Source organism: Aulostomus chinensis, chromosome 2, assembly GCF_037954235.1.
Source record: "Aulostomus chinensis isolate RoL2024-O1b breed Wild chromosome 2, RoL_Achi_v1.0, whole genome shotgun sequence".
In the NCBI taxonomy this organism is placed as follows: Eukaryota; Metazoa; Chordata; class Actinopteri; order Syngnathiformes; family Aulostomidae; genus Aulostomus; species Aulostomus chinensis.
This window is the reverse complement of record NC_141321.1, coordinates 5,705,685-5,718,114: the sequence shown is the minus strand read 5'-3', so window position 1 is coordinate 5,718,114 and position 12,430 is coordinate 5,705,685. Positions and strand designations below refer to the sequence as shown.

At 49.1% G+C, this 12,430-nt stretch overlaps 1 protein-coding gene across 1 annotated transcript; it reads left to right on the top strand.

Moving 5' to 3' along the window:
* Window positions 1-785: 785 nt before the first annotated feature.
* Window positions 786-10,479, top strand: ctsd (cathepsin D). Its single transcript, XM_086224122.1, has 9 exons — window positions 786-967; window positions 2,457-2,613; window positions 4,242-4,365; window positions 4,584-4,702; window positions 4,787-4,986; window positions 5,798-5,920; window positions 8,809-8,953; window positions 9,514-9,612; window positions 9,918-10,479. The coding sequence occupies exons 1-9, from the start codon at window positions 906-908 to the stop codon at window positions 10,077-10,079; spliced, it is 1,191 nt and encodes a 396-aa protein (XP_086080248.1). The 5' UTR covers window positions 786-905; the 3' UTR covers window positions 10,080-10,479.
* The last annotated feature ends 1,951 nt before the right edge of the window (window positions 10,480-12,430 follow it).

Below are 12,430 nucleotides of genomic sequence, written 5' to 3'. Positions count from 1 at the left end.
CCTCTGTCTCGTTCTCTGTGGTCATCATCTCTCTCTTTTCATAATGCATGGTTCTGTTTGTTCTCTCAACAAACGTGGAAAAAATAGAGATAAAAATTAGAAGAAGGGAACCCTCGGGAGGAGACGAGAGGCTAAGCCGTTCCAGTGAGCAGGGACAGTGCTGGTTCACCGCTGGGAGGGTCTGCCAGGATGGAATCAAATGAGCCCACCAAGAAAGGTCAGGAGGGCTGTCAGACCCTGATGTTCAGTCCAACCCTGACTCGCCACTGAGAAAAATTAAAGTAGTTGTCATGAATATTTAGTATCTAGCACACCATTTCGTTAATCCAGGTTTATATTCCATAAATTATGTTATTATATCTTTTTTTGTCTTTTCTGGTTCTTTTTTAATTTGTGCACTGACTCATTTATTGTACTACATTGGGTCTACATAGAGGCCAGCAGGGTGGAGCCGTCCACCCCACCAGCCTTAACAGGGTAAGAGGAAGAAAATGGATGGATGGACGGATGGCGGGTGGGTGTACATAGACTTAAAACACCGTGGTGTCTTACTCTGAGAAGCCCAAAATCGTTATTCGTGCTTCACTTTTGCCTGATTTTGTTGGTTGTTTGTTGTTTTGTTGTTTTTCGTGTTAGCATCTTGAAGGCCGACTTTTCACGCGTCAAGCACGTGTTTTTATTTCAAATCGCTTCACCTCTTTTTTCATCGGCGCTGTGTAAACAAAAGTCACCGGAGCCGCCTGTTGGACAAGGGAATTGACTGTCACCGGAAGTGACGTCACACCACACCCGAGTCGAATTCATGTGACTGAGTCAGCTGATAAAAGTCGGTTGTTTTCTGCTGGAGCTGTCCGTGGCCGTGCACCGTCATCGTGTCCGTGCTCGAGCGCTCCTGCGACCCTACGATGAGGAACTCGGTCCTGTTTGTTTTGGCGGCGGTGGCCCTGACCAGCCAGGCTCTTGTTCGGTAAGAACAACAAAGGGAATGTGGTTTTAGTGTAACACCATGACTTCGAATGGTTTCAACTTTTTTATTAAGCTTATGAAAGGTAACGGAGTTCTCTCAGTCAGACAAAAATCCTCAAGCTAACGGTGGCACTCTCGTTGTGCTGGAGTGGACGGTGTCCGACGGCGGCCGCTGGATGCTAACGCCAGCTAGCTAACCTGCGCTGGTCCTGGTTACCAACGCTCAGGACACCGAGGTGAACTTGGGACGATCGCTCGGCTCGTCAGTTGCAGTCAGACCGCCTCTGCTGGCCGAGAGTGGATGCGTGATTGGTGGGTGGGGGAAGTGAAGAGTCTGCATTGTGGAGGTGTAAGGTGGGACCTCGACCATACCTGTCTGGTCCCAGCCTGCCGTTCCTGCCCAGGGCCACCACCAGTGCTCTGTCAGATAGGAGCTGAGGCTGGTGACGGACAGGGCGTCTCTGCCTGGGTCTCCTCGTCTCCGCTGCTCTCCACTCGGATCGTCACACTGAAGTCGGTGGTTAGAGAAGGAGCGAGACGGTGCCGTGTGTGGGTGCCAGGAGCAGAAGAACAGGTTCCTCTGCTCCGTGATGCCCCTGCAGCCCTGGTGGCAGGGTTGCGTGATCGTGCATGTTATTGCCAACATCTTGTGTGCTGGTATTGGATGATTTAGTTTTTCTGTCGAGACAAACATGTTTTTTTGGTGCTGGCGTGTTGTACTTGCTGAAAACCACATGTTGACAGTGTGGATTCTCAGAGGTTCGGGTACTGATTTCCTCAACACGAGGAAGAGCCCTGAATCCTATACGTGGTGTAACTCCCCCACCAGGGACTGCTGAGGTAGAGACCAGAGCAGCCCTCCCACCAAGTGATGCGGTTTTGTACGTCCATATTTTGTTGCTCATTGTTTCCACTCAGTGACACCAGAGTAGAAGAAGTACTCACGTGGTCGAACTACGAGTGGAGCTTTGGTAGCAGGCGTGCTGATGGCTTGGTTACTGCAGAACTGATGACAATGATCATCAAGTCTGGTCACCCACAAAGCACACCTGTCCTCCTGCACTGACCTCCCACTTAACCCTACTGAATGAACACACCTCATGGTACCATCAATATGATGTAATACGGCTTGAGGGATTTTTATTTATTCATATACAGTATATATATTCATGAAAGTGTGTGTGTGTAATTCCTCCAAGTCAGCAGAGCTTGTGTTGAAGTTGTCTTCCTTGCTCATGCAGAAGTCTTATTTTGCGTCTCACGCTTCAGTTTGACCTCCAGATAAGCAGTTTGTGTCTATAAAGTAGGTCAGGTCTTTCCTCTAGGCACCTTATCTATGTTCCAAATGTACAGCTTGTGTTGCACAAATGGCGACTAAATTTGCATCTGAGTTTTATTTCAGTTGTTAAAAGTACATGTGAGCAGCATGGGGGGGGGGGGGGCTGGCTTCCCACTGTCCTAAATCTTTCTGTATGCTTCCTTCCATGCAGAATTCCTTTAAAGAAATTCCGTTCCATCAGACGGGAGCTGACAGACTCAGGGAAAACTGCAGAGGAACTTGCGTTGGGCAAGCACTCCCTGAAGTACAACTACGGCTTCCCCTCCAGTAGCGGTCCCACTCCAGAGACCCTCACCAACTACCTTGATGTAGGCATCCCTCTCTGTGTCCTCACTCCCTCTACTCACTGTTGGAGCTCAAAGCCAGGCTGGTGGAGCGCCGCAGCAGAGCTCCTCCCTCCCAGCTGAAGCAGAAAGGCCTCTTTCCTGTTAGCCTTACTAGCTACTTCACTCTGAGGCTGAATATCAGTGATGACGCTGTCAGTGACAGGAAAGGAACCTGTAGCACATGACAGCTAATGACACATGGCGGCTAATCTGACAGGGCCGTGATCCTCCTCAGCTGACAGAAAGTTCAGGTCTTGTTTGCTTTTCCCTTGGATGAACTCAGCAGAGATCAGGCAGGTCTTCTATCTGGATGTTCTGTTTCTCTACGTCAGGTTTCTCTCCAGATTTTGACACACAATCAGTTTGTAAAGGCAAGAAATTTGTCTGTCAGCCATCTTGAGAGTCTTTAACTCGTCATTAACCTGGTTGATTTGACTTGAATGACCCAACACAGACACATCTTTGTCCATAACCATGAAACCGACAGTTACTTGTGATGTCATCATTGCTCAGGTAACCTTTATTTTCAGTGTCCTGTTTGTTCTAAATAGAGGTTTTATTTCGGTGTCTGTCCATTGGGCTTCTACCAGAGCTCCCCCGTGTTTGATGGTGTCATTGGTTCCTGGCGAACATCACGAGGCTGCGGTAGAATACACAGCACTTCTTGGTGACAGTGCAACAACGAGTACATCAAGTGCCTTACTGGAGCTGTGTCTTGATCCGCGGGTTCATGGTCCAGGGCAAGCGATGCAGTAGAATCTGGATCGGCGCCATCATTCCAACTCCCAGACAGTGAATGGCGTCCATGTAGGCGCTGGTTCTGATACTCCTGAGCCCATGTCCCACCTCTACTTGGGAATCATCCAGATTTTAATTTCTTAGAGGAATTACTGTCTGCTAAGAGATGGTTCCTGATTAAATATTTGAACGTGATGACAAAGAGCTGACGCAGCCAATTTTATACAAGTATCCCCTCACTTGTAGTAGTCTTTGGATGACGCACCAAACCAGGACTCAGAAACCCAAACTCAGTACAGAGCCGGATGGCGCCACAGGCGAGCCAGCCGAGCTCACTCTGCAGCATCAGTTGATGATGGAGGTGAAGACGGAGACGCTGGCGCTGAGAAAGAGGAAGCTGACCTGTGAGTGTCTTTATCACGCAATAAGTGATCTGACACAAACTGCCCTCAGTCACAGGAAGCGGAAGCTTGTGTCAGCCTGTGACTTTGTGGAGCAATTATTAGGTTTTGCAGTGTCATAGTGAAACTGAAGGTCTGATTTATTGGCGTGACTCAGTCTGACCTGCGCCCCACTCACACAGGCTGGCGCCAACAGCTGAGCCTTGTGTCAGCGAAGAGAATGGAACAAATGCCTGGCTTCTCTCCGGCGTGAACTCTGCGTCCTGGTTACCTTTCTTACTCTTTACATTTCTCTGCTGTTCCTGTTTGTGACTTGAGGGATTATTGTTAATCTCTGAACACTTGAGATTAGCTTCAGAATGAGTCCTGAGTCCTGCCCAGACCGGTAAGTCTCTGCAGGCTCTCAGAACGCTGCTGCTGCTTGTTGTTGTTGATCATATCCATGTTCATCTGGTCGTACTGTTCCACCAGGCTCAGTATTACGGCGAGATCGGCCTGGGCACCCCCTCCCAGCCCTTCACGGTGGTGTTTGACACCGGCTCCTCCAACCTCTGGGTTCCGTCCATTCACTGCTCCTTCACAGACATCGCGTGCTGTAAGTCCCCTGTGCTCCTCACTGCTGCACTTGGTGAACATTTTCCTTAGGTGTGTGTCAAAAGTCATGGCGAGTTGCTGGTAAATGAGTGTGAATACTGACGTAGTGTCCGTGTGTTAAACATGTTTATCTTCCCTTTTACATCGATTATTCATTTGCACTAAAATTTATATCTTTTATGTGTTTTCCTTTTGCTGTTCTTGTTTGTTTTTTTGCAGTGCTTCACCACAAATATAACTCTGCCAAGTCCAGCTCCTACGTGAAGAACGGCACCGCCTTCGCCATCCAGTATGGAAGTGGCAGTTTGTCGGGCTACCTCAGCCAGGACACGTGCACCGTGAGCCTCCTGCACACCAGCTTCACCCCAGCAAACTCCTCTTTAGATTTCACATGGAACTCTCCTGTCTTGCCTCTCCTCCAGATTGGAGACATAGCAGTGGAAAGCCAACTTTTTGGCGAGGCCATCAAGCAGCCCGGTGTGACCTTCATCGCAGCCAAGTTTGACGGGATCCTCGGCATGGCCTACCCGCGCATCTCTGTGGACGGGGTGCCGCCCGTCTTTGACAACATGATGAGCCAGAAGAAGCTGGAGAAGAACGTGTTCTCCTTCTACCTGAACAGGTGGGCTAAGTGACAGGTAGAACTAGAGCCAGTTGAACCTGCACCAGGTTGGTCCAGGATTTATGCGCCCGTACCAGCAGCAGGCATGACCTCAGGCTTGTGTGTCCTGGATTGTAATTCTAACTGAAAATCCTGCTTTCCTGCTGCATCTTCTCCATGTCAGAGGGACAAAATCACCCTCAACGTGACCTTTCAGACATGGAGGATTGGAAGCGAGCTCCTTCCTCACATCCCCCTGTGCTCTATCAATCTGGACCGTTGTAATTTTCATCACTAAAACAGAAGTCAGTTGAGGGACAGCGGTGGCCCTCAGCCCAGGCGTCTGTTTGGTTCTGGTCCATTCTGGACTTTGACCGAAGGGGATTTCAAAGTGGTCCTTCAGTGAGATGCGAGACGTGCAACTCTCTCCAGAGACGTCCTTTCTGTATTGGAATGATCGTTTCCTCCTGAGGACAGACGCAGTTGTGGTTGGCTTTCATGCTCCGTTAGCTTCACGCCAAACATTTGTTTCTGGGTCTGTCCACATTCCGGTGTTATAAAGAAGGCAAGCAGGAGAGAAACAAACGTCCTCATGGGTACTTGAGAGGCAAAATGCACCTTTTTTTTTTTTTTTAGGGTGAAGTATCCCGTCAGCCTTTTTGGTCCCGGTAGAATGTCCCTGAATTGTCCTCAAACATCTCTATAAGAAGTAGATGTGCCTGCCACCGGGGCTCAGGAAAGACTGGACTGGGGCAAACTAAAACGACACGTCAGTTTCCCTCTAAAAGTTGGTCCTGGTGTCCAACATGTGTTCATGTTTTCTGTCCATCAGGAACCCCGACACTCAACCCGGCGGTGAGCTGCTGCTGGGAGGAACTGACCCTCAATTCTACAGTGGAGACTTCCACTACATTAACGTCACCCGCCAGGCCTACTGGCAGATCCACATGGACGGGTGAGTGCTGGGTTGTTACACTCCAAACACACAACAACCGCTGGGCTGGTGTCAGACATGGCAGGATCCACCATCACTGGGAATCCCATTCTTCATCATTTAATCAGTTCCTGCTGGAACCTCCACCCTGATGTTTGATACACACTACCAGCCAAAAGGTGGGACTCGCCCTCTCATTAAATGGTACCTCTTTATTGTCATGACTGTTTACATTGTTGACTACATAACCCCCAATGGTTTCATTCATAGTTTTGATGCCTTCAGTGAGAATCTACAAAGGGTGAAATATTTCAGATTCTTCTAATCAGCCTCCCTCTGACCCCTGCTCTGCTCACTCTTGGCGTTCTCTCCGTGAGCTTCATGAGGTCATCACCTGAAACGGTTCTCCAACAGTCTTGAAGGAGTTCCAGAGAAGCTGAGCACTTGTTGGTCCTTTGGCCTTCACTCTGCGCTCCAGCACCTCCCTCCTTCAATGAACCTCCACCCAACAATTCTCCATCAGCAGCACATCCTGCAACAGCAGCCACCAGAACCTTCCTTTACCAGCAGGAAGGTGGAGCAGATCCAGGATCAGTGGGGACGGAGAGAGAGCAGGAGAGCAGGACAGAGACAAAGACAGAGAAAGGAGGAGGACAGAGAGACAGAGGGACAGAGATAAAGAGGGCGAGACAGGAGGAGAGACTGATGGACAGACGGGGACGTGAGCAGGTGGAGCTACGGGTGGCAGCTGGAGCCTCTTCAGGTCTGGAGCCTCCTCCAGCAGCACCAGGATCTGGGATGAGGGGAGAAGAAGAGGAGTTAGTAACACGTCTGAGGACAGGAGGAGGAGAGAGAAGCCCAGTGCATCATGGGAGATCCCAGCAGTCTGAGCCTATAGCAGCAGGTCTAAGGGCCAGCCTAAGCAGTCCTGACTATAAGCCTGATCAACAAGGAGGTCTTTAGTCTGCTCTTAAACCTAGAGAGGGGGTCTGGGTCCTGGACTGAAACTGGGAGACGGTTCCACAGGAGGGGAGCCTGATAGCTGAAGGCTCTGGCTCCATTCTACTGTTAGAACCCTAGGAACCAGCAGGAACCCTGCATCCTGGGAGTGAAGGGTTCTAGCTGGGTCATAGGGGACTAGGAGCTCTGTCAGGGATGAAGGAGCCTGATAGCTGAAGGCTCTGGCTCCATTCTACTGTTAGAACTCTAGGAACCAGCAGGAACCCTGCATCCTGGGAGTGAAGGGTTCTAGCTGGATCATAGGGGACTAGGAGCTCTGTCAGGGATGAAGGAGACTGATAGCTGAAGGCTCTGGCTCCATTCTACTGTTAGAACTCGAGGAACCAGCAGGAACCCTGCATCCTGGGAGTGAAGGGTTCTAGCTGGATCATAGGGGACTAGGAGCTCTGTCAGGGATAAAGGAGCCTGACTGTTGAGGACTTTGATGGTAGAAGAAGAATTTTAAATTCTGTTCTGAATCTGACAGGGAGCCATGCAGAGAAGCAGTCCAGGAGAGACCTGGTCTCTGCTACGAGTTCTAGTCAACAACACTCTCCTTCTTGGTCAAATAAACTAACTTCAGGTGAGAGGCTGGGTTCCACCTGGACAGGTCACCAGTCCATGGCAGGGCCAACACATAGAGACAGACAACCATTGGCTCTCCCAGCCACGCCTACTGTCAATTTAGAGTCTGGATTAACCTGGTCCCTCTTGATGTCTTTGGACTGTGGAGGAAGCTGGAGTACCAGAGAGAACCCAGCAGGAACAGGGAGAACATGGAGACTCACCCAGAAAAGCAAATCCCTGGAGTGGAACTGGGAACCTTCTTGCTGTGAGGCAGCAGTACTAACCACTACACCACTGTGCCGCCCTGAGGCGTTCATCTGGGCTCCAGTCTGAGGAGCTGTTAACTGGTGGTTCCTGAGGCTGGGGACTGGGATGAAGTCCTCCTCAGCAGCAGAGGAGACTCTTGGTCTTCCGCTCCTGGGCCGTCCTCATGTGAGCCGGTTTCATCGTGGCGCTTGATGGTTTTTACGACTGCACTCAGGGACGCATTCAAAGTTTTTCCAGTTTCCAGGACTGAGTGACCTTCAGGTCTTAGAGCACTGATGGACGTGGCTCCTCTCTACTGAGCTGATGGCTCCTGCCATGACATGAATTCTAGCAGTGGTCAAACAGAGCTGTCAGCTGGGGAGCAGCCTGACTTCTGCTCAGCTCAACTGATGCTCCCAACCAGGAAGAAGGCAGGAAACTCCTCCACTGAACCCTGACAAGGTGAACCTGAGAGGGGGAACCATTTCAGGTGATGACATCATGAAGCTCCCTGAGAGAAGGACGAGGGTTTGCAGCGCTGCAGCAAAGCAAAGGGAGGCGACTTTGAGGAGCTGGAATATAAAACAGGGGTGCACATAAGTGGTCCGCATGCGTAAGGAACCTGGACAAATGCGCTCAGCTTCAAAGGCTTTTATACGCTTTTGCGTACCGACTGCTACCGACCGCGGGGGAAAGCACTTCTCAAAATGTCAAAGAGACAGGCCCCGCTAAGTAATTATTTTCGTGTTTCGTGTCCCCGCAGTCGGTAGCCGTCGGTATGCAAAAGCGTATAAAAGCCTTTGAAGCCGAGCGCATCTGTCCAGGTTCCTTATGCATGCGCGCATGCGGACCACTTATGTGCACCCCTGAATATAGAACAGGTTTACAGTTCTGAACAATTCTGTCTTTGCTCCATGATTCCATAAATCCTGCTACGTATACGTAATGCCCTCAGTGTGTCACTACAATGTAGAAAATAGTAAAAATAAAGAGAAATCATTGAATGAGAAGGTGGGTCCAAACGATTGAGCGGTAGTGTAAGTAATTAGAAAAAAAAGTTTAGGAATACATTAGCAAAATGTGTGTGTGTGTGTCAGGTTGGCAGTGGGCAGCCAGCTGAGTCTGTGTAAGAGTGGCTGTGAGGCCATCGTGGACACGGGGACGTCTCTCATCACCGGCCCCTCTGCAGAGGTCAGGGCCCTGCAGAAGGCCATCGGAGCCATCCCACTGGTAGCAGGAGAGGTGAGCTGATCCACTGAAGGGTGATGGGACTGCTCTGGACTCGTTTTACTGCTGTCTTTCACAACATTTTAAGGGCAGTCATCGTCAAGTTTTGATAAAGATCCAAATGAAGTCGTTCCCAGCTCTTCTCAGACTTGAGGCCCTCCTCCGTTGTGTAAACACAAACTGTTTACTTGCTAATGTTGCGCTTGGCTTGCAACACAAAGACATCTGTATTTAACTTTTGTGGCAGCCTGCACTCCAACACAACTCCAGCGTGTCCACAGTACTTAAACCACCCACTTGTCGGATGGAACTGCTGTCATGGAGGCATTTTACTGCTCCTCCACCTCTGGGTTTGAATGGCTGAATACACACAAAGAAGAACTTCCCTGCTAACAGTTTTCAGAACACACTTGCCTCAAGAAATCTGCACTCTGATGGGCTTGCGCACAAAGACCAGCTGGTTTATTAGATTGGCTGATCCAGTCGACAAGCCTCCCTGTTGTGTGTTGTTGGTACAATCACACGTGCACAGCTGCATGGCGTCGTGACTTTAACACACTCCGTTTGTGCTTCAGTACATGGTGAGCTGTGACAAGATCCCATCGCTGCCCGTTATCACCTTCAACCTGGGCGGTCAAGCCTACACTCTGACCGGGGAGCAGTACGTCCTCAAGGTGAGACGGTGCAGGAGGTGTGTGTTGGCCAGCAGGGGGCGACAGAGTCACCTCCTGCAGTAACAACACAACTCTTTTGTGTTTGTGTGTCTTAGTGTCATTTACACCAAACAAGTGCTGCATTGTTTGGTGTGTGGGAGGCAGGAGGAGGCTGGTTTGTTGTCTGAGGAGATCCATGTTGTTGTTTTTGTTGTCCTTCTTCCTGTTCCTCTCGAATGGTTCACACACCGTCATCTAGTTGTGCACCGCTGGAGCAGAGGACCCTCTGACTGCCTCTCTCTCCTTTTTCTCTTCTTCATATCCAGGAGAGCCAGGCTGGCAAGACCATTTGTCTGAGTGGCTTTATGGGTCTGGACATCCCTGCCCCTGCTGGGCCCCTGTGGATCCTGGGGGATGTGTTCATCGGCCAGTACTACACAGTCTTTGACCGGGACAACAACAGGGTTGGATTTGCCAAGTCCAAATAGGCGCAACCCCAGCGAGAGCAACACGCTACATTTGCAAAGCTAAAAATCCAAGTTTTGACAGCGAAATCAGCACTGCACACTTTTTCTGTTGCTTTACAATCGAATGTTGTGTAGCAGTCGTGTTTGTGGAGAGGCTGGATGCACTGAGCTGAAGAACCATGTGACTTTGGGAGTGTAGGAAAAGGTTTGCTACGATGGTGTGTGTGTGTGTGTGTGTTTATGATCAGGCAGCTGCGTTGCGACTGCCATTCTCAACCCTCTTAAGTCATCTTTTTATTAAATCAGGGACTTGTTTTAAACACAAATTTGAATTGGTATTTTAGGGAGATGTTGGTCATAAACTACTGATTTTGAGATGTATCTTAATGTGATTGGTCTGAATAAAACCTTTTTAAAAGAGTGTCTTGGATAATGTTTGTTTTTGTGCATCAAGCCTCTGCTTGAGGCGACTACCTCCAGTTATACCCTGGTCTGGGTGAGGACTCAATTCTGACTGGCTGGTAGGTGTCTGTTAAATGTGATATATGGACACCTAAAAAAGAAGTTCCGAATTGCCTGATAACGTCTGATATCATTGCGCTGGATCAACTGCCAGTTGGTAACCACGGAAACGGGGGTCAGAGCTGGCCACCGCAGCGGAGACAGACAGCAGAGCAGAAACCAACACGAGTGATTTTGTCATTTCTTTTAACTTACTCAGATCCTGCGGCGTGATGGACTCAACAAACCCTTCAAACTTTATTATTCCCTCAAGGTCAACACCATGTAAGAGTACAAAAAGTCAAAAATATACATGAACCACAGTTTTACTGCTCAAAGGAGCCCGTCTGCATGAGAACAATCGTAGCTGTTTAGTATTCACATATTCCTCAAAAACTCTACCTGCTGGTTCCAGTTAGGACAGAGAGAGAATTCCTACCAGCGCGACAGTGACATCACATGTCAGCTGACTCGTCAAGTCAAGGTGGGGTGGGGGGGCAGTGATGGGGACAAACCTGTTTATGTAACTTGATGTTGCAGCGTTTGTAATTTCCTGTATGTATAACAGCAAACATGCAACGTTTGGCTTTGGTGGATGAACATCTGAGCGACTCCAGGCCTCCCCTGCTGCTCCTGGCACGGCTGATTCATGATGCAGCAGTGCGGTGCAAATCAGTTGCACCCATGAGGAGTAAAATCTGAATGGACCTCAGACCTGGAAAGACGCTGCAGAGGACCTGGACCTGAAATCACGGCGAGCAGAGTTCTGTCTGCGTGACGCTTTGATCCAGAGTGGGTCCAGGGTTTCCTTGAGGATCAGTCAACTAGCGCCACCATGAGGGCGCCAGGTCAATTTGTCCAGCTGTGATTCCCAACTGAAAATTAGCGAAACGACGATTCCGTCAGCCTCAGCTGTGCTTGTGCGGATTAAAAACTGCTCACGAGCATATTAGCATGTTAGTCACTGAGTGCATGGTGCAGCCTCAGAGAAGAAGCTAGCATGACTGGAAAACTGACATGAGTTCTTGTGGGCCTCCTGGTTTATGAAAAGATGAAGTTCTTTAAGAACTGAGAATGTGAACTCGAACCAGGCTTCTTTAGGAAGAAACATTTGTCACAAAGGGTTACCATCAGGACAGAATGTGAAAACCTGGCAGCGCACAGCCTCCTTAACTGATCCCTACGAAGCCCTGATAAATGATTTATTAACTACGAATAAAGACAAATCCAGTTCAGAAGCGCGTGAAAAAGACTTCTCAATGACGTACAACACTGCCCTCTGCTCTGCTAACACCTGAGCTCTAAAAGGATCCTTCCAGTTTTTTCCAGTTTGGGTTTTATTTTAGTTTTCTCCTTCCTGGTTGTTTCAATCATCAGTCCGTCTGCCAACACAGCGACATCACTGCGTATGAGAGTGAGTTATCTGCTAAATGATGCTAAGCTAGTCGCTATTGAAGCCGTACATTTCTAAAACCAGATTCCTAACATCTGGACTTCAGGCCACCAAACAAACACAAACATCAGTGGCTGCAAAGAAGACCAGTGACACGGTGTGGAACTGGAACTGCTTTACGTCCTCCAGCATTCAGCCAAACCCTAACCTGTGTGAGAGCACGCCAACGCCACGGCTGTGCTTGTTAGTGGATCACAAGGTCATGACTGCATTTCCTCCAGATCACAAGTTAATATTGGCATAATCTTGAGATAATTCAACTTCTTGTGATTTGATGTGATAAGTGTTCTCATGACAGTTGGGTTATTTATCGTGTTGTCCCAGGAAAACCTGTGTTTTCTCCAGACAGTGAGAAAATTATCACATGAGCTTGAAAGAATGAGGTGATGGCAAGTTTCTAGAGATGAAGCAATGAACT

Bases quoted from the DNA above. Each gene is read 5' to 3' on its own strand.
- ctsd (XM_086224122.1), top strand. From the start codon at position 906: ATGAGGAACTCGGTCCTGTTTGTTTTGGCGGCGGTGGCCCTGACCAGC. The intron at 968-2,456 runs GTAAGAACAACA...CCTTCCATGCAG, and splicing joins ACCAGCCAGGCTCTTGTTCG to AATTCCTTTAAAGAAATTCC. The intron at 8,954-9,513 runs GTGAGCTGATCC...TTTGTGCTTCAG, and splicing joins TCCCACTGGTAGCAGGAGAG to TACATGGTGAGCTGTGACAA.